This window comes from Condylostylus longicornis, unplaced genomic scaffold (genome assembly GCF_029603195.1).
Source record: "Condylostylus longicornis isolate FDR11 unplaced genomic scaffold, ASM2960319v2 ptg000044l, whole genome shotgun sequence".
NCBI lineage: Eukaryota > Metazoa > Arthropoda > Insecta > Diptera > Dolichopodidae > Condylostylus > Condylostylus longicornis.
This window is the reverse complement of record NW_026578013.1, coordinates 2641936-2663966: the sequence shown is the minus strand read 5'-3', so window position 1 is coordinate 2663966 and position 22031 is coordinate 2641936. Positions and strand designations below refer to the sequence as shown.

General features: G+C 24.9%; 1 protein-coding gene across 1 annotated transcript in view; it reads left to right on the top strand.

The window, feature by feature from the left end:
* The first annotated feature begins 2637 nt into the window (after window positions 1-2637).
* Window positions 2638-22031, top strand: part of LOC129610473 (putative uncharacterized protein DDB_G0271606) — a 32212-nt gene continuing 12818 nt past the window's right edge. The window contains exons 1-2 of the mRNA XM_055523079.1: window positions 2638-4676; window positions 4947-5121. Of these exons, the coding sequence (XP_055379054.1) occupies window positions 2697-4676; window positions 4947-5121 (2155 nt within the window). The 5' untranslated portion in view covers window positions 2638-2696. The remainder of the gene's footprint in view (window positions 4677-4946; window positions 5122-22031) is intronic.

Genomic DNA, 22031 nt, shown 5'->3' with positions numbered 1-22031 from the left:
GGTTTTCCATTATGTATTCGTAAACTTTTATAATTGTACAATTTATCAAAACTTAATAACAAGAAGAAGAACTAGTTTTACTAATTTCTATTTTGATTTTCATTCAACATTAATTTATGTTCAAGTAATAATATTATTTAGAAAATAAAGTTTCTTAAAATTTAATAGAAGTTTATTCTTAATCATTTATAAATAATTAATTGGGTAGGAAAGCCCATAATATTTTTTATGGTACATAATGGTTCAACATAAAAAAAAATTATAAGAAAACAAGGAAACGTGAGTTTCTTATTGTTATTTATGTTAAGTACTCATGGAACAACTACATATCAAAATAATTTCAACATTTAATTTATTAGTTGAGGTAAAATTGAGGCCAATGTTAAAAAAGAAAAAAATGTTAATAAATAAATGAGTATAAGTAAATAAAACTGGAAAATTATAAGTTATACACGATAAAGGTTTGTTGTAAAGTTGGGAAAATGAAATAGTAAACACTCTTTCAATAAACCAACAATTTGTTATTAATTTTTCATTAAGAGAAAGTTTTATTGCCCAAAATATGTCATTATTGTGAGCAAGATCGAATTTATTGAGAAACATGACAATAATAGTATTATCCTTTTCTTTTTATTCCTGTATTAAAAATTCTGTTCTAAATATAGTTTTAGATAAACTAAAGACTTGGTGCAAGAGTATTCGATAAAACTGAATCAGGTCCCAACCACACATCTCAACAGGATTTTTGAATAGCCTAAGTCATTAATATCACAATGACGCAATCCCTTATTAGGAATAATTTTATGGAGAATCGGTGACATGGTTTTAAAGAGTAAACTGCAAGTAGTGTTGCAAAAAAAATTTATAATTCGGTCCTTACCTTAAGAAAAGACCTGAGTGTTGTTGTGTCAGAATTATGGTGAAAGTGATCTATTCGGGACTCTCGGCCATTAAACAGGTCGGCGTATGAAATAAAAGTCGACGAATGGGTTTGAATGAATTGCCTGTTAAAGTGGCAAAAAAATTACAGAATAAAATTTGCCTTGAATTATTAAAAATTGGTTTTTATCGTAGTAAATTAATTTGTAAAACAATTTTTCTATTCTTCATAAACTATGGTAACGAAACAAGTAATGTAACAAATAAAATTTAAAATATTCGTTTTATAAACACGATATGAATACTTTAAAAATATAATTTCAAATCTTACAAAAATTCGCGACCAATAACATTAAATTTTGCACAATTTTACTGTCAAAATTATTTTTTCATTTTCATTTTGTTATAAGTAATTTCAATGTTTATTTATTTTAAAAGAGAATGCAAATTTTTTAAATATTAAATCCAAAACAATTGAATCAACAATTAAATAACGCGAATATTGCTCTTCTCTACTTTTTGTGTATTTATTAATTTTGAAAGCACTTAAAAGCAAAAGATTACTTCCTACTACGAAACACATAAAATTTATTTTCTTATTATATAAATTGAATATTAAATTTAAAAATTTTCGTAACATCCTGTATTATAATCAATTTATTTTGTGTGCTAGTGTATATGTATGTATATATATATGTATGTGCAATAATTATAATAAAATGTCCATCTCTCGGGACATTGATATTCTATTATTGTCTGGGAATATATTTTATGAGTGTTTTCAAATTGCAAATACATTTATAAAAATATAAAATCTATATGGAATTGAGATTAATTCTACTACATGTACACTTGTAAGTACTATGTATGTACAAAATTATTATGTATGTATATTAAGTATATGTGTAAATTTTTTTTTTAATTTTGCACAGTAATATTCAAAAAGAAAATAATTTTCTCTTGGGTTATTTTTAGATAAATTTTATTTAAAAAAAAAAAATAATTTTTTTGTTGCTTAAATTTTAAAAGAGAAGAAATAAATTCAAAATTTTTAAACAAAAAAACTAGAAAAATCCATTAAAAAATTAAGAACAACCAAAACAAAAATAATACTAACTACAATTTATATATTTTTGGATTCTTCTATACTAACACCGAAAAAACACTGTGAGTGAAAGAGGAAGTGGGAAGGGAAAGTGATTAAGAAGTGACACATAGGATTTATTCTGTTAAATTTTGCAAAAATAAAACCACTTTCTCTACATTGATTTTCAACCTGAATTTTTATTTTTTCATAATTTCTCAAATTATTTTACAAAAAAAGAAAAAAAATTTTAAATCTTAATTTATATATTTTATATTTAAAACTTAATAATAAAATATTTGTAATAAGCTAGAAAAAGATAGCAGATAATTGATGTGTATAACACCCCCTGAATATTTTCGTTTCCCTCCTGAAATTAGGTTAAATGGTAAACTTAAAAAAAATAAAAAAAATCAATAAAATACTGGTCTAAAATAAAAAAGAAAAAATAACAAAAACAATATCCTATCAGATGATGGTATATTTTTAGAACAATACAAAAAAAGAACAACAAAATTTAAATTAGTTCTAAAACTTTTATTTTTTTAGATATGTGCAAATAACTTCAAAATAAAATAAATTCAATAATTTAAATAAACAAATGGTGTTTTGTAAAATTTTGAAAAATTTTGTACTAAAAGTTTGTACTAAATTTTAGAACTTAAAATTGTTACAAAACTTCAATTAAAATAATTTTATTTAGAAAATAAAAAAAAATTAAAATTAATTAAGAATGATGCGTCAAGAACAAAGACCAACATCACCAGTTCCCATTGATATTGCAGTCAGTGGTGGAACACCTCCACTTAGCCATTTCCGTAAACCGGTTGAAGTAATTCGTAGTTTAAATGAAGTATGGCGTCACAAGAATATTCATATTGGATCACCAACAAGTTCACCTAAAAATACAATAAGTAGAGCATTTGAATTTTTACCGTGGCCACGTCAACGTAGTAAAAAATCAATTGAACGGGAAAAAGGTTCAACAACAGATGTTATAGCAACCACTGGAACACCAACATCTCCTAATAATCATGTTCATCATAAAGGCTTATTCTGTTCAAGTAATATAATACGTGAAATTTTATCAGATCGTTCAAATCGTAAAAATCCAAAAAGTGATTTAATACATAAACAAAATACAGTTGCCAGTCAGCGTAAAGGACGTAAATTAGTACGTAATAAAAGTTTAGATATTGATGAAATTATTGAAGAAATAGAGAGTCAAATTGATGATGATTCCGATACTGATAGCATTTATAAAAGATCACGTCAAACATGTTTCTTAGACGATACATTCATTGAAAATATCCTTAAAAATGAAGAGAATAATGAAAATAACAGCAATGGAAATAATACAAGTATCACACAATATGAAGTTTACAATGATCCTAATAATGAAGACAATTACATATACAATGTTGAAAATGTAATGCCAAATAAAATTGGACAACATTTGAAAAAACATATTTTATTTAAAGATGAAAATACAATTTATTTTATACGTAAGGAGAAACCAGTTATTAAACGCTGCAATATTGATTATACTGTAAGTTCAGGTCAAGAAAAGACAAATGTTAATGGTAAAAATTATAGTAATAGCAATAATACTAGTCCAAAAATGCGAAATTCAAATACTATTGTAAACAAAAATTCTACGGATGTAGATAATAATAAGGTGAATTCATCTAAAAGACATCAATCGGTTGATAATATTCAAAATAATAGCAATAATACGCAATTAAATACGAACTCTCCAACTAATACATCAACACAAAAACGTGGCATTCTTTATCGTCACAATTCACTTGATACACCATCGTATAATCAAACTAAAGCACAAAAAGAAAAATCATCGGGTACGACAAGCCCAATTAACATTTCTAATCGACGATCTGAAATAATTTATTCACGTGATATGAAAAATTCTTCTGATAAAAGTACAGTTATTGCAAATACCAGCAGTCCGAAATCCAACAAAAGTCAAATTAATCCAGATCGTATGGGTAGCGGTAGTAGCAGTGGTAGTCATTCTTCAAGTGCGACAAATACATCATCAATGAGTGCTGGTAGTGGTGGTAGTGTTGTTTGTAATCCAAGTACTTCACCAACATCAGCAATGGGTACTCCAAAATCATCAAATCGCCCCAGAAAAAAATTATCCTTTCGTGATCCAATTGTATCACAACGTAAGACTGAATTACAAGAAAAATATTCAACACAATCACAGCAACAGCAGCAGGAACAACAACAGGAGCAACAAAAATCTTCTCCAGCTTCAACATCACCAGCATCTCCAACTCAAAAACGAAATCCAGACATATTATATCAGCAACAATTAGAGCAACAACAACAGCAACAATTACAGTTACAACAACAATTGCAACAACAATTACAATTACAACAACAACAACAACAACAAAATGTTATCTACAATAATCAGATACCACAATTCAATATTAATATGATTAATCAGCAACAGTTACAACAACAATTGTTACTTCAGCAACAACGACTGCAACAACAACAGCAACAACAACAGCAACAACAACAACAGCAACTACAACAAAGTTACCCATCTTTTCAGCAACAAATTGATGATCGAAGATGGAATAGCAACAATAAATTAAACTTAAATAATTCTAGCAATATAAGTAGTGGCGGTCGTGGTGTCCTGACCAAGCAATATAGTGAGTCTGAATCAGATCTTGAGGTAAAAAAACTACTCTTTTTAATTTTTTAAAAATGAATTGTAAGCTTATTATTTTATCGTGCTTTACTTGTATTTGAATTTAATATTCTGAAATTCTATAGAATTTTTATAAGAGCTAAGTCAGTGAATATCGAATTAGTTTTAAAAAGAACAAGAAAATAAATGTAAAAAGTTAAATATCTATTATTTTTATAATATCTACTATTTTCCAATTAAAAATTTTTAATATTAGAAAATGACAAAATTATTATTTTTCATTTATTCTTTTAGTCACAAGCAATGAGAATTGTTAGGACTGTAGGACAAGCATTTGAAGTATGTCACAAATTTAATCTTCAGAAAAATTCCTTAGAAACAAATGATGAAAGGTCTGATCTATCATCAGAATTAATTGATGCCGATAGAATATCAGAACAATTAAGTGAGGATGAAATAATTAGAAAAGGTAAGTTTTTAAATTCAAATGCAATATTATTATTATTTAATTTTTAAAAATTTTATAAAAATATTAAATGTATACGGCAAATGTTAGAAATTATTTGCAAATTTTCTTCTTGTGCACTGCCATCAACCGATAATTCAATAAATTTCAATTTTAACTGTTTGTCAGTAATGTTATGGCACGACTCTTAAGTGAAAATAAGAATGTGATCATAAATTACATAAAAGGCTCCTCTATTCCTCTATTATAAAATTAATATTAATGATTAGAAATACCAATGAATTAAAAAAATTAAGCAAAAATAATTTTTTTTAAATTTGTGCTAGAAAAATTTCTAAAACATTTTATGTAACCTCAAATTTCAACAATCAATTATACCTACCTAATTAAAACAACAATTTTTTTTCTTTTTAATTTTAAAAATTTCAAAATCGAAGGCTATTTCAATAAATTTATGTTAAAGTAATTTTTTTTTTTTCATTTTTAAAATATAATATTAAAAAATTTTTCATTTAAAAATTTTTATTCTTCAAAATAGTTTTTAAAGAAAATAGAAAAATCCACAAATAATATAAGGAAAAACAAAAAACAACTAAAATAAAAAATGACAATAATGATGATGTCTAATCGAATTGTATTGAGGCGAGGCGTTAAAGTGCGTTTCGCAACATTTTTCTCTACACCTTCGCTACCTCATATGCTATTTTTGATTGCAAGCAAAAAAAAAGAAAAAAAAAATAACAAAAAATGTCACCACAAAAATTTAAGAAAAAAAAATTTTTAAATATTTTTTTTCTTTCTGTGGTAATTTCAAAAAACACAAAAAAAATTTTTTTTTTAAATTTAAATTATTTTTTTTGTAAATATTTATGAAAAAGCAAGGAAAAAAACAGTGAAAATTCCATTTTTAAAAAAATTTTCTAATATGAAATTTTCACGTCTAACAAAATTCAATTTTTTTTTTCACGTATAATGAAATTTTGTAATGATTTTTTGTTATTTTGCTTTTGTTTTTGTTTTTTGGTTCAAAAGTAAATTTTAGTGTCTGTCACACAACCTATGCTTGTACGATAGCGAAAAATAAATAAAAACAATAAGAAAAAAATTTACTTGACGGGAAAATTATGTGTTTTTCTCCCAATAATTAAAATATTTTTTGCGTTTTGGCTAATTCTAAAATATCATAAAATAATTTGAGTAGAAAAAAGCAAAACAAAAAAATTAAATAAGAAAATTTCACAAAAAAAAAAAAATTTATTCTTCTTAAGAATTGGATATGTTTTTTTTTTATTATTGTTATTGTTCTTTTGACCAGTAAAATTCAGCAGCTGCATCCATTTTTGTTGATTTCAAAATTAGCCACTATAGATACTTATTTCAAATTTTAAAAGTCGACACAAATTTTAATTTTTAATTTCTTAAATTTTCTCGTTTTAATTTTGTTCCCATAAGAATTTATTACAATAATTGTCGCACAAATAAATTTTTCTAAAATTCAAATCGTAATTTTTACTTTTATTTTTAAAATCATATTATTTAACAATATTTTAGTTTTATTAACTATATAAAAAATTTTGACATATGTTATAATTAATAAATGAAAATCATAAAATATTATGAAAAATTATTTTTTGAAAAATTATAAAATTTAGTACTATAATAAATTTTGTGACTAAGATTAAGGATTTTTGTCAATTTAAAATTTTAGTTTAATTTTATTTTGCAAAAAAAAAAAAATGGTAAAAAAGATTTTTGAAAAAATTAAATCAAAAATTCCTATGATTACTTTGAACAGCGGTAGCTACAATTTATAATGAATAAAATGCTTAATGCCCAAAAGCTGCAAAAAATAGGGAGATTATATATTGGAAGTAAATATTATTTAAAAGCTGTCAGTAAATAGAATCCAGACTATTCCCACAGCAGTTAGGAAATATACAATTATTTTTATTTTACCGTATGTAATATGCGTTAGAGCAGCCATCGGAAAAGTGCGACCAATCATTCTGTTTGCAAGATAGAAAAATAATCGATTTCGAAAATCAAAAAATTTTAAGAACTCAATCATAGATTGAGTTAGACATCACATACAAGATACGAGTATATAGGTACAAAAAAATCTCATACAAATTTATCATTTGTCAAAAGAAAATAATCAATAAAATTAGTTCAAAATGTCATTTCTTCTTGTAAGTAGATAATTTAAGATAATCGAGTACCCCAAAATCATACTCATATAGTACATATCTTCCCAAAATCCACAACTATTTGCCAACTGTTGCGTTAGAGCAAGAATGAAATTAATTGTAATAAACAATAAACTTAAATTTTCGTAGTGAAATACTTTGGTATTAAAATATTGTCTTTTAAGAGTCCATTTATACTAAAACTGACAAATAATTGCTAAATCTTTTACTAAAGCAGAAGCAAAGAAATTCAATTAATAACACAATTTCTAAAAAAAAAATATTTAATGAAAATGATGGCAACCCTAAATGTGCTGGTAGATTGTAGATCTACAATATGTGCTGGTATAGAACACCAATTTAAAATTTTATATTTAATAATTTTTAGAAATAATAAGAGTATGAATAATTCACAATAATTAATAATATTCTTTTTTTTAAATCTCCGTATTTGTGTTTACTTGTTTATTTATATTTATTATTGTGCTTGTATACATGTATGTTATATAAATTTTATGATGATCCATGAAATTAAGATTATTTTTAGAGGATTCTTTTTCAAAATTACCTTAATAAATACACATTAAAATTTTTTTTTTTATATTAAATTCATTTTAATTTTTAATTTCTTAAATTGAATATTTTTTTTTTTTGTATTTAACAACCTCGCGCCGCGCTGCCATAAAATTACTATTTTTATACCCATTTTTTTTTTTTTGAAATTTATAGCGTCTGTATGCACATGTAATATAATTAATAAAATTATAATTTAAATATTACTTTCAAAAAAGATACAACACATAAATGAGTAGTACTTTAAATACAAGGATTCAAAAGAATAAAAATTTTATTAAAGTTTTTATTGAACATTAAAATATTACCAAGAATTTAAAAAAATTTCTCGCAATTGAAATTAGAACTTTGCCATTAAAGTAAATTTTTTTTTCAAATATTTGAATTTTCATTATTCAAATTTTATTTAATATTTTAAAAACATTAACAATAATTTATTAATTAAATTTAATTTGATTAAATTACTTTCATTTTGGGTATTACAAATTTATTTTTTTTATCACCCCATGATGATTTTAAAGATGAAACCATATGTTAATGACAAATGATTCAAAGTGAAATTATTTTGATTAATTTTGAAATATTTGGAATATTTTAAGTATTATAGCGAATATTTTCTTAGAAAAATCTAATGTTGATTCCAAGATATAAAATAAATAATAAATTAAAGTTCAATTTCAAATAAAATTCCATAATGAAAATAATGAATACCGATTTTCATCTTTAATTATCGCGTTAATGATTTACGATAAAATTTAATTGGCCCCTATATGAATGACGTAGAAAACAAAAATTCTTAACAATTTGGTAATTTATCTTGTGGTAGAATGGTGCTTTGAATAAATTGTATCGTATACTTTGTTTAAATAAAAAAATTAATAAGAATTCATAAGACCAATATTGTTAAGAAGAAAAAATTATTATCAAAGTAATGGGCTTTATTCGAAATAATTGAATATAAATATTTTGTATTTTACAATATTCGAACATCAATTACAGCTTTAAATTGTAATAATTAAAAAAATAAATGAATTCACCTTAAGAAATTACCATATGAAAACTGATATAATGAAAATAACATGATAAAATACTTATACATATAACAATTTTCAATATTTTCTTATATTATTAAAAATTATTGAATTACATTCAATAACGATTTAAATTTGAAAAAAAATCTTTCATATTTTCAAAGTAATAAAATTTCAAGACATCAAATGAAATTTAATTTAATTATCGAATTTAGAACGCTTATTAAATAAAAATAAATAAAATTTATTAGGAAAAAAAATTTTTTCTTTTAACTTAATAAGTAGGTTTCATTGGAAAGTTCTTGATATTTTCCGTAATCGCATTTGAAGGTCTAATTTATTATTATATTTTCATATTCAGGGGAGACACAAAAAAATTAGAAAACTCGGTCAAATCATAATTTAAAAATATTAATCCCTTATTATTTTAGTACCCCGTAATTTATGTACAAAAAAAAAAAGAAATATGTTTATAGCACAAATGAACAATAAATAACAAATATAATAAAAATTATGATTTCAAATGTCATAAACAAAATAACGGTATTTTTCAATTAAACGTCATTTATATAGGAGATTAGAGATATAATAAAGTTATTTTAAATAAATTTTGTTGTAGTTTCACTTGACAATAATAAACTTGGAAAATTTGAATACAATATGGCTACATACGTACATTATTTAAAAATAATGTGTTTTTCAAAAAGCAGACATAACATAACATTTATTCTGTTCTCTTATTTTCATAGTATTATCAAAATGGACTTTAGTTTTCTTATTGAAATTGTAGTTTTGGAATATTTTTCAAGTGCACTTAGTAAAGTGAGTGCGGTGATCGTGTACCACCTATTTTGTTTTTCCATTTTTCTCCGTTATCTTAAATTTGTTTAACCTGGACAAGAGCTGGAACCAAAGACTATTTTATTACCAAATTGCACATACCAAAATTTGAGCCTTCTTTTTTGAACAATTTGAATTATGGTGAACCAGGATAACCCTTATTACCGAGAAACTATGTATGCAATGCCCTATCTATACCGTTCCGGTAAAACCGGTTTCTGGGTAAGAAGTGTTTTAAAACGAACTTTTAACCGCGATAAAAAAATTTAGGAAATATAATTTACCGAAAATTAAATTTTATTCTACAAAACTAAAATGAATGTAACAATGTCAAACAAAATTCCCGAAGCATAGCGTTCCCCAATACACGGAATTTCGATTTTTGAAAAGAATATAAATTTTATAATAAAAAAAATGCTTACATAAAATTCTTTTAAACAGAATTTTTGTATGGCAAGAAAGTCTTCTTTATTAGAAACTGATTTTACCGTAACGGTACACAAAACTACAAAACACAAAACAATGCTGTCACTAAAAATTTACAATATTTTTTGTAAAAACAAGTGAGACACTGAAAGATACAGCAATACGGATTTCTGGATAATTACAATTTTATATATTTCGATAAGCATAGACAGGGCATTGCATGTATAGTTTCTCGGATTTAATAATGTGTTCCAAGTTAGCCGACTGATTAAATTTAAAAATTTAGCAAAAATCAAAAGTAGGATAATTGAATAAATCTCCAATATCAGAATTCGAAATTGCTTTTTCATTTCACAGTTTTGTGAACTGCCTTGAAAGTTTTTTTTAAATTAAGTCTCAAATCTGTTGCCATGTAAATTACCTTTACGACACCAATTACCTTTCTAATATTTCCCTTCAAAACAATACAAGATTTTTCTGTTCTTTAAAATCACTAATGTTTTTTTAAATACTGAAAAAATCAAGAAGATTGCCAAATAATTTTGCATTTCCATTTCTTGGATTGCTATCATATTACTGTAACAAAAATTTTTTTCATTCTTATTCTCTTCTTATTATTAATATTATCCTTTATTCAATAGAACGATTTTTGCTATTTTTTTTTTGTATGAAATTTTTTTTTTTTCGCAACCCAATTTTTTTATGTTTTATTTTTTTCTGTTTCTTAGCTGACCTTTACAATATTCAATGTTGACCTAAATTCCTAGAATACTTTCTAAATGAAAAGAAGAAAAATTTTCGTTTACTTACTCTTTAATAAAAATTTTTTTTTTTTTTTTTGAAATATAGGCCATATTTATCCAATAAATCTGTCTCTTACATTTCTTTTTGGTTTTAATATACATATAGTATTCACATTCACACGCGCACGTGTATAAAATTTCAATATAAATATTTTGTTTTTGGTCATAACATTTATTTTGGGCATAGGCATTTTTATATAGTCAATGATTTTAATATTTTCATATTAAAAAAAAAAATCTTTAACTTTATTTTACGATATATAAGGACATTTAATCTGAGAATATATTCTTACACTCTAATAATATACGTATGAAATTATTTTGGCACATTCTTATTTGTATGGTTTCAAAGGACATTTTAATAAAAATATTTTATCTTTATTTATAGTTTTGTTTAAGTGTACCTATGTAAGAAGTTTTTCTTGTACAATTTAAGTATTATGAGAGTGGACAAGTATTTTTCACAAATATTTTTTATATAATATATTTCCATATCATATCCAAGTTTAAAGGGTCTATGGAATATTATTATTAAAAATATAAATATTTCGTCATAATATTGAGAAATCATATAGCACTAAAAATGACATTTATTGTGAGATAGAAAACATTTATTTTAATTTTGATTTACTAATTTATAGTTTTATGCTCATTTGCTATGTAAACTAGCAGTAGTTTGCAATAGTAGTAAGAGACGAGCTCCTGCTTCACGTCAACACGATGATCACTAAGAAGCAAATTGAAAGCCATTTTTAACCCCTTAAAACCATACGATATTCATCATTTAGGTCTTATATCAATATTCCCAAAAATTTTTTACTTTTAATCTGAAATTTTCTCAAATCACACATTGGGAAAGAATAACGAACACAATTCCACAAGTATATGAACAAATTTTCTGTATTATTTTGTTACAGTCAAGCTTTATATATGAAAATGTAATAGTGATAAGAGCAAATTTGCGACTCTATATTTTGACCAATGTCATTTTCTTCACAAATGTGCGAAATATTTTCTTCCATTAAGAAAATTTTAAACAATTTATGAATTGAACTTTAAACATCTCGACCATGAATAAATATTAAATTGTCGAATTTGATAGTTGTTTCTCCCATTTAAACTCACCGCAATCATTTTTGCTTTCGTTCTATATTGCCTGATCAGTAAATAATTGATAAAACTTCAAGTTTTCTTTTCCTGTTTTCCAGCTAATCACTATAATATTAAATTGATCAAATTTTTTTGTTTATAAAAAAAAAAATCTATAAATATTTTAATTTAATTTCTTTTTGTACCTTACATTTTTCAACTATAATATGTCAAGAAGAGTTGCCCTCTTGTTGTCAACCACATTTTTATTATAAATGACTTAATATACATTTTCTAAAATGCAGTCATCTACTTAAGTTTGTAAAGCTTATAAATATCTTATATATTGAACGAAATTATATTCTAACATAATAATTATATAATTTAAAAAATCTAATGACTTCTTTTACATATGATATTTTTTCTGTCCACATTCACTCCCTCAATTCTTCATTTATTCTATATACATAAAGTATAATTACAATGTTATTCATATGATGATGTTTTAATTAAAATTTATGATATTAGAACATGTTAAAGAGGAATTTTTCACAAAACAAAAAGAAAGAAAGAAAAATGATAATATTGAATTCAACATATCCTTTTACACTATCATTCATTGTAGATAGAGCAACACTGCGTTCTATTCAATACATTGTATTCATTTGTAAACCTTGAAAGAAAAGAATGTATTATGTTCCATTTACTGTGATCCTTTTATATATTTTGTTACTAGAAATAATGCTTTATAAATATACATACTCGTATATTATACAATAGTTTTGAAATAGAGAATAAAAAAAAATTTATTTTATATAGAATTTAAAATATAAATAAAAATATTGCAAGGACATTGTATACATATAAATCTGAAAGCCTTTAAGAAATAGACTGAAATTTGTTGACATTTTATGTAATTGTATAAAACAGAAAACTCTCTTTAATAAATTCGCACAGATATATATGTTCATTATGCTCTATTATGAATTATATATATATATGCTAAAATGTTAGAATGGATGAACCAATATGCTTAAACGTTATCTTTAAATAAAAAGTGACTTTTTACATAATTGTATAAAATATTTTGCAAGAGTGATTAACATTGTTGAACTACATAACTGGGTAAATTTCTTTCTAATTCTATATTCTACTGAGAGCACTTAAATTATCATGAAAATTTTCTGACTTTTTAAAGATTAAATTTTCTCTAGGGATTTGGGAATTTTCTTCACTTTTGTATTTTTTTTTTTTTTTTTACAAAATTTACTATTAAATTTTATGTACTCCGAACAAATAATGTAGATAGCTATGCGTACATTTAAAACACCGTATACATAATCTATAAAAAATGTTATAAATATAGAGGGTCTTTTTTATGAAATGGTGTGCAATTTTAGATAAATTTTTTTGAGGTTACAATAGTTCAAAATTTTTTGGTTAAAACAAAGTAATTTAAAGTCAAAAGTATTTTATTTTAATATTATTTAACAGACAAATAAGAGATAAAATAAGATTAAAGATGAAAGACAAGAGGACTAAAGTATTTACAGAATTAAAGTATAGATATAAAAGCGGTGGAAATTTTGTAAAAAAAAAAACGATTTCCATTGAATATCAAACTTTTGGAACAAACTTATGATAACTTAGTAGTGATTCAGTAGTAGAAGATAGCAATTCAAATTTATTCTCTTAAAGGATTGTAGTGGTTGTTAATTTTATATTTTACTTTTTTTTTTTGTATAAATTTGTTTTAATCTTATTTTGAAATTATGCCGAAATTTGAAGACTTATGTTTGATCTTATAATTTCAATTCTGTTTTCATAACTTAATCTCCAGTTTCTTTTTGGTTTTTGACTATAGCCATTTGCAAATTGGATATTTTCATAACTAAAAGTAACTTCATAGGATATTTGTACATTTTACAAAATAAAAAATTATAAGTATAATTCAAAAAGTTGTTGTGTCTATAGTGGGAAATAACAAAGTTCATTGAATTAAAATAAAAATTAAAATTTTTGAAAAATCTAGAAATGAAAAATTTTTTTACATTGTAGTGCTTTTTAAATGGAATTTTTTTCGAAAAGGATTTGTATTTTTGAAAATGTAAGTTTTCTGAATTGAATAGCTATTTAAATTTTATTGGCTGCCTTAAAAATTAAAACGATTTAAAAATTTAATATTCGTACATAGTATGCCAAATAGGTAAAAGTAAAAAAACATAACATTATTACAAATTAACAATACAATATGAATTCTTATTAATTTCTTATTAGAACAAAACAATGGAAAATCCTTCACACAAATGCTAAGCAGATGGAGGTCAGAGACGGACACTTTAGCAACTGAGCTACAGAAGTATTAAGAAATTTTCGGCAAATTGTTCTCCACATTGTTTTATTCAGTAATCATCATGATTACTAAGTATTATTTACATGTGATCGCTACACATACAATCGTCCATTTGAAACACACAATCACAAGAACATATAAATGGCTTTTTGCCTATTATACATACACTAATGTTATTACAAATTAAGAATACAAAGTGAAGTTGGTTATCTTTATTATTGATTTCTTCTTGCTATATTATTTCTGGTTCGAGTCCAATTCGAGAAGAAGAATTTTTTATCTTTTCTGCCTTAACTCGTTTCTTTGGTTACTTCATTCACCATTTTCGTCACAAAAAGTGCTAAGCTCCATGGTTAAGTGAGATTTATGACCATCAACAAAAAACAATACCGGACGTGGAATATTTTGTTTTTCAATCCAAACATTTACGCAGTTTGCCACATATTCAAAGAAAGTTTCATTACGCATCCAACCGCTTCCTGTACGTCCCAAAAACCAGTTTTGAGGTACACTGTCAACAACTTCTTTTGGTGGTCTAATGTACGGGAATATTACCATTGGGGGTAGAACTTTGCCATCAGCTGTGCAAACGAAAAGCACTGTCAAAGTTTCCTTTTCGTTCCCCGTTTGTATTTGGTATACATTTTTATATGATTTGGGAGCAATGACTTTGCCTGTTTTTGGGCACAAGCTGAAGCTCGTTTCATCACCATTTATGATCGGCCTAGGGTCATTTAGTAAAGTAGTTTGACTTATACTCTCAAGAAAAATTGAAAGATCTTGAAACCATTTTTTGATATACTCCTCTGTAACAACAGCACGACCCTTGGTGATATTTTCTGCTTCCTTCAACGATAACCCTGGATTTCGTCTGAAAAAACCACGAAGCCATGTTCTACCAGGACGTCCATTTTTGAATGGATTTGCTCGTCCAGTGTGCTTCAAAATTTGTTCCACTGTATTAAGCAAATCATCAACTTTAAGTGGGAATCCACATTTGCTTAGTTTTCCACACCATTCAGCTATTTGTAATTCTTCGTCTTTAGTGAGAACAGGATCTGGACAATTTGTCATGCAGTGTTGAGCGGGGTATCCCATATTTTTCTGCTGCGGCTCTAATACTTATTTTATTATTTCGGATATCTTTAAATGCAGCTCCTGTTTTATTTCCGGTATCTTTCGCACAATTCGATTGACTATTTGTTGAATTTTTTTGATTAATTTTGTCCTCGTTCATTTTGCTGAGGAAGTTGAAAACGAATTGGTAAGACGGCGAAAAAATTTAATGTAGATAGGTTTCTTTAGCATAGTAAAAAGAGGTTGTCCGGAAAATAAACAGTGCTATGTTACATATATACTAATTTTCGGACAAGTAGCCATATTTGTTTTTTTCGCGTCCGAAAACTGAATTTTTACGAATTTAAAGGCTAAAAATTTGAAAGTAACTTTAAAATATGCAAATTTAAGTTATCATGCATAAAGATTTGTCAAATTGTAAATTTCGTAATTTTTCAGTATTCGGACAATCGTGTCCGGGAACTAAAATTCATGTAATTTTTTAGTTTTAGAAAGCGGACTATTAATAATAAAAATAATATTTAACATTTTAAAAAAAACAAACCTTTTAAAAGTTAATTGAATGTTTTTCCAACACAAATATATAATAATATCACACAATTTTATAAAAAATAACTTAAAAACTTACTTTTTCCGTCAACTTGTTTGTTATTTTTTTTTTAGAAAATTTGCACTTTTATCACTTACTACTCAACCTTCTCACTTTCAAGACAACTTTCAGACTAATAATGTACAGTTTATTAAAATATTATTTTACAAAATGGCGGAAAATAATGAGACGAAACAAAAATGTTATTGGCTTTTTGGTGGAGCTTTTGAAATTTTCTTATTATTTAAAAAAAACCACTAAAGTGTCCGAAAACCGGTGAGTGTCCGGAAACTAGAAAATTACCCTATATAAAGTAAATACGTAAGTAATGTAAAGTAAATTAAATTCCAAAAGAAAATGACCACAATAACTTTAAAAATTATTTCAAAAGTTAAAATTCTTTTCCTTTACTTCCTTTTCAATTTTATTATTTGCTAAAAGCAATTTAATTTTAACTTTTTGTTATACTTACATAATTCAAAAAAAAATTTTTTTGTTTTTTGGTTTTTAATTTTAATACCAAGGTTAAGTTATCCTTTCATTTATTTGTTTTATGGTTTTTATGGTTTCTTTATTTTTTTTTTTTTGTATTTGTTCGCTTGTTTGTCATTATAAAATTTAATTTTTTCTCTGGAAAACCACATCTTATCAGTTAAAATAATTTTTCGTTTTGTTTGGACTTGGTTTTGTGCTTGTAACAGGCTCCCACATTCTAATTGTATTTGTGTCTGTACATTCGCTCATACACGAATAAATGTATAATTTTATTTATTATTTTTACTTATATTACGTTTTCATGACGTATTTGATTATTTAATCCTTAAAAACAAAAAAAAAAACGAGAAAAAATAGAGTTGACCTTGTCATCTCTGTGATACCCGTACGAATTTGTTATCCTGTGTGCGAATAAATATGCAATGACTGACTATGAGACAATGACTGACTATGAAAAATTTCAGTAATGTGTTTTTCAAAATACTGTGTGTGCCAGATTTCTATTGAAGTTGTATGGCAGCTACCAGAAAGAGCCAAGCAATTTTAACGAATTTCATCAAGCACATCGGGCCTATCAATATATTCGCTTGTGTGAAATTTCACTATTAGAGCTTTTATAGTTTCTGAGATATAGCCAAATAACTTTTGAAGTTGTATGGCAGCTACCCGAACCAGTACTCCGATCTTGTCTAGTTTAAATAGGGTACTGGCACTTACTACAAGAAATCATTTGTGAAAATTTTTGTGAACTTAGTTCAATTCGTTTTTGAGTTATCGTTGAGACGGACGGACGAACAGACAAAGCTTAATCAACTCAGAATTCGACGCTGATCAAAAACATATACTTGAGTCTATATCTCAGAGCATTATTTCTTAGCGTTACAAACGGTAATGTAAATTTAGTATACCCATCGAACGAACGTTCGTACGAGTATAAAAATGAAAATCAAAATATTTATTTTACGAGTATTTTTACATTATCCTTTGCCATCAATTTAGGACACAGAATAATGCTTAAGAGATACAAAAAAATTTGAAAATTTTTTTTATATTATTTTTTAAGAGAAAGTGTTTTATGTTTTTATTTGCCAAAAATTTCAGAATGCAAAATGATATTTTTACCTTTTTATTAAAGTGTGTACTTAACCCCAAAGCTTATCATTCCAATTATGCTTTACAATGATGTTATTAGCTAAAGTTACAGAATTTTTTTATTTTCATATAATTTTCAATTTTAATTTCTCAAATTAAAAACGTGAAAATATTAACATTTTTTTTCAATTTCCTTTATTGAAATTTTGATTAATGTCATTGGCATACGATGCAAAGGCAGTAAATAGGAAAAAGGAATCTTTTAACCAGCTGAAATTTAACTTTGAAAAAAGAAAAAATTTCATATGGGAAAGTAAATTTTTATAAGGCATCTTACATGTTAGTCTTTAAGTATTTTTTGTATTAATAAAATAAAATGGCATTGCAACGGATCTACCTCTAGATACGAGGGATCCTTACTAAGGATCAACTGAAATTGAAATTGCTTAAATATAAAGACCACACAAACCGTACATTATAATGGTTTCTAAATCCAATAAATAAAGAAAATTAAAACGAATCCTGGGTTAATTAAATTAAAAGAACAATTTCTAAGAAGACCTTGAAATATCTTATGCTCACTTAAAATAATTCAGTGTGTTTTAAAATTGTTCATCAATTCAAAATAAAATCACACCCTTATCCTTCTCATAGTCACCCTTATCACCCTTATCCTTCTCATAGTCGTCTCCTCCTTCTCCTCCTAGTCGTCCCCAGGGATATTGTTTTCGTTTTAAACAAAACTTTCAGACTACTTTTGTTTTTTCTTGTATCTCAATTTCTTTAACTGGTGAGGGAGCAAAATTTTTAGAAAAAATAAAAAACAAGTAAACGAAAAAAAAATGCAAATACCGGTAAATAACATGGTCCTTTGTAAATTAATAGACAAAGTATTCAATTTTGAATAATAGCAACCTTTTTTTATTTTACTCGCCAAATTAAAATAAACCCAAAACCATACAAAATCTTCATTATTCTTCCAGAGTTTTCTAAGATTTCTACTCATCATGGAATAATCAAAGTTTTTTTGTTTTTGCTTTTATGTCCTTCAATTTATATTGATCGGAAAAATTTGAAATAAAGATTTTTTTTTTTAAAAGTTAAATTAATTTTGGAAAAAAATTGTGTAAAGCCAGAGGAAAATTGAACAAAACAACCAAAAACTCCTTTATCTAAATTCTTAAGAAAATCCTTTTCTTTTTGTTTTTCTCGTTTTATAATCGATTCATCTCCGTCAGGAATAAAAAAACACAAAAATAAAATTTTTAATTTGCCTAAGTCACGGTAAAAACCTTGCCTCATCTCGTTAATTTTCAATAAACTTTGTTTGAAAACTTCACCAAAATAATTTTTTTTAATAATCGACTTTGGACCATTAAAAAACAAAGAATTTAAAATAAAAATTAAAAAAAACGTAAAATGATGAACTTGATATCAAAGTTAACTTGAAGTTTATTTGAGTTTTTTTTTTCTGACAGGAAAGTAAATAATTTTTAAGAAATCAAAACAAGAGAGGGAAAAAGATTTAATTAATCAGAAAAACCTTTTATAATTCAAAATAATGAATAAATACCTTAAATCCTAAGGGATATTAAATAATTGAAAGGATAGAAATACAATGGGTCGGATGATCGACCTTAATGAATAATCAAATTAATAAAAATTCATTTGTTGCCATGTAAATGTTAATTTGGGTTCTTTTTGTGTTTTTTTTTAGTTAGTGTCCATTTTATTGAAAAATTTTATGTTTTAACTTTGATTATGCATGAAATTAAATATTTTATATTCGCCCTTAATTTGTGAAATTTTCCATACTCTATGTTAATTAATTGATATGCCTGCAAATGATGAAAATTCAAAAGTTATTGCGTAGATATTTTTTAATTTTGAAGAGATTTCAAACTTAAATGCTTTTTTTCACCTTAATTTTGCATTATTTTTGTGGTGAAAGATGTTCTTGTGAAGTAATACCCCATTCAATTAGTATTAAATTCAAATAGCAATTACGCAATCTACAAAAATGTCATTATTATTGTGTGAAAACCAGCAATATTCGTTACATATGAATAATGTTTCACAAAATATCCTATTCAAGAAAATAGTTTTGGCCTCCCATATTGAATAAAAATTTATTAATAGCAAAAATTAGTATTAAATAATCAATCGGGAAACTAGCCTATTTCCTATACGCTTAATTAATCTTTAATAAATTTAGTGGTCTTTAACTTTTCATTATTATTCTAGCGCAAGTAAGAAAAATTATTTTTGGTTGTTTTACGATAAGTAAATAATTAAGGCATATTTCACCAGGTTATTATTAATAATTCTTATTAGCTATTTAAAATGAATAAATATCTTATTCGCATGTGCATTTACAATGATGTGTAATATTAGACAAGTTACTGAATATCTATCAAATCACTATATGAAAGGCCTGTAACAAAAATACAATAACTTGCAATCAAGCAGAATATTAGAAAATTTAAGAGTTTTAATCAATAATTGGTGTATGGCCAACCAATAAAATTAATTTATAAGTATAAATTAAATAATATTTTTTCATGGATTTTTCGGCTCACCTTAACCATTTATAAATAATTATTCGGAATGACGTGAATAATATCAAATTTTGAAACTGTTAAATCACAATTAACAGAATTATAAGAAATACTAAAATTTTATTGATTTGATGTTAATAAATTTAAAATTATAATAATTAAAATAATTTATTGTATTGGAAATAAAGCCAAAAACAAAATTTTAAAAAATTATTGGCAAAATAACGTATAACACTGTATAACGCCTGAACTATATTATAGAATCAGTAATAAATTTAAAATTGACAAAATTTATAGGTTTCATAAGAGTACAAAGAGGTTAATCGTTATGAAATGATTATATTATTGGGCATAAATTTTGCAAATTAATGTGAACAATTTGTAAATATTTCTAAGTGATTTAGTTGCATTATACTATATATCGTTGTTGCTTTATGTTATATTAAATTTACATAGTGCAGGAAAGTCAGAATTCGGCACATGCCATCATTCATTTATAAAGGCGATCTATTAATTTTTTTTAAAACTAGAAAATAATAAGCTGTAATAAGGATATATACCCCCGAAAATCGAATTAATTATTATTTTAGATATCTATACATAAGTGTATATATGTGCCTCTATAGAGTTTATTAAAATATGTAAATATTTTTAAAATTTCTTTTAAAAGTAATTACGTATACTTTTATATAAATAAATATTGCACATAATGTACCCACAACATACATATTATTTGTATAAACATATTATATACATATATATACATATATATATATATAAATATTTAATAAAATTATTTTAGGAAAAATAACAAAAAAAAAAATCATAACAAGAAAAGAAAATGATATTTTTTTGTCTGCATTGCAGTAGTAGCGGACATATTGACCGTTTATTTTTCCATTAAAAATAGCAATAAAAACATACAGTCGTACAACTATACATACTTACTCATATAGAAGATTTTCTCCACGATTATATACAATAATTAAATGTTTACGGAAAATAAAAATCTCCACTTTAAAAAAAAAAATCATTATGATTTTTCTTTTTCATAATTTTCCATATTACTGTTTAACAAAAATAATTTTTCTTCTTCTCGTACGTGAATTTTGTATTCTTGAAATTTAAAAATAGCTAGTAGGAGAATTAAAAAAAAAAAAGTTCAAGAAAATTTTCATATTATGTGTATGTATGTATGAATGTACATGAAAAATTGTGTCTTTGGAGTGTATATACATTGAGAGAGAAAGACCGAAGGAAAGAAACAAAAAGAAAAATAAAATCCGAAATTTTATTGCGTCAATGCACACCTTGATATGGTAAGAGAGAGAAATATCGCGATTCTTTGTAATGATCTTCTCAATTATAATATTTTTGATAACATTTTAATAATTCTTGTTGATATGATTTTCAAAAAAATGATTTTTCAATAGTCTTGTTAATTTTAGATTGTTTTATAATTGGGATTATAATTACAAAAAGAGAAGAATACATGACTCTTTGAATATTACAATATTTTGTATATTGCAGGTGGTTTCAAATACATAATAATTTATTGTTATACAAATTTAAGTGTAATATTGAAATGTTAATTCTTCATAAATGTTCTTTAAAGGGGTACCATAAAATGCTATTACATCAGAGATCTCCAAAATTTTTAAAATGGGAAAGAACTCCAATATAGGTTTTCTGCCTGAAAAAAGATGAGGCGGTGAAAGTACTACCTTTGAATTCATAATATTTAATTTATTATTGTTAATTAATAATTGAAAATTTGTCAAAATAATATTGCCCAATTTTG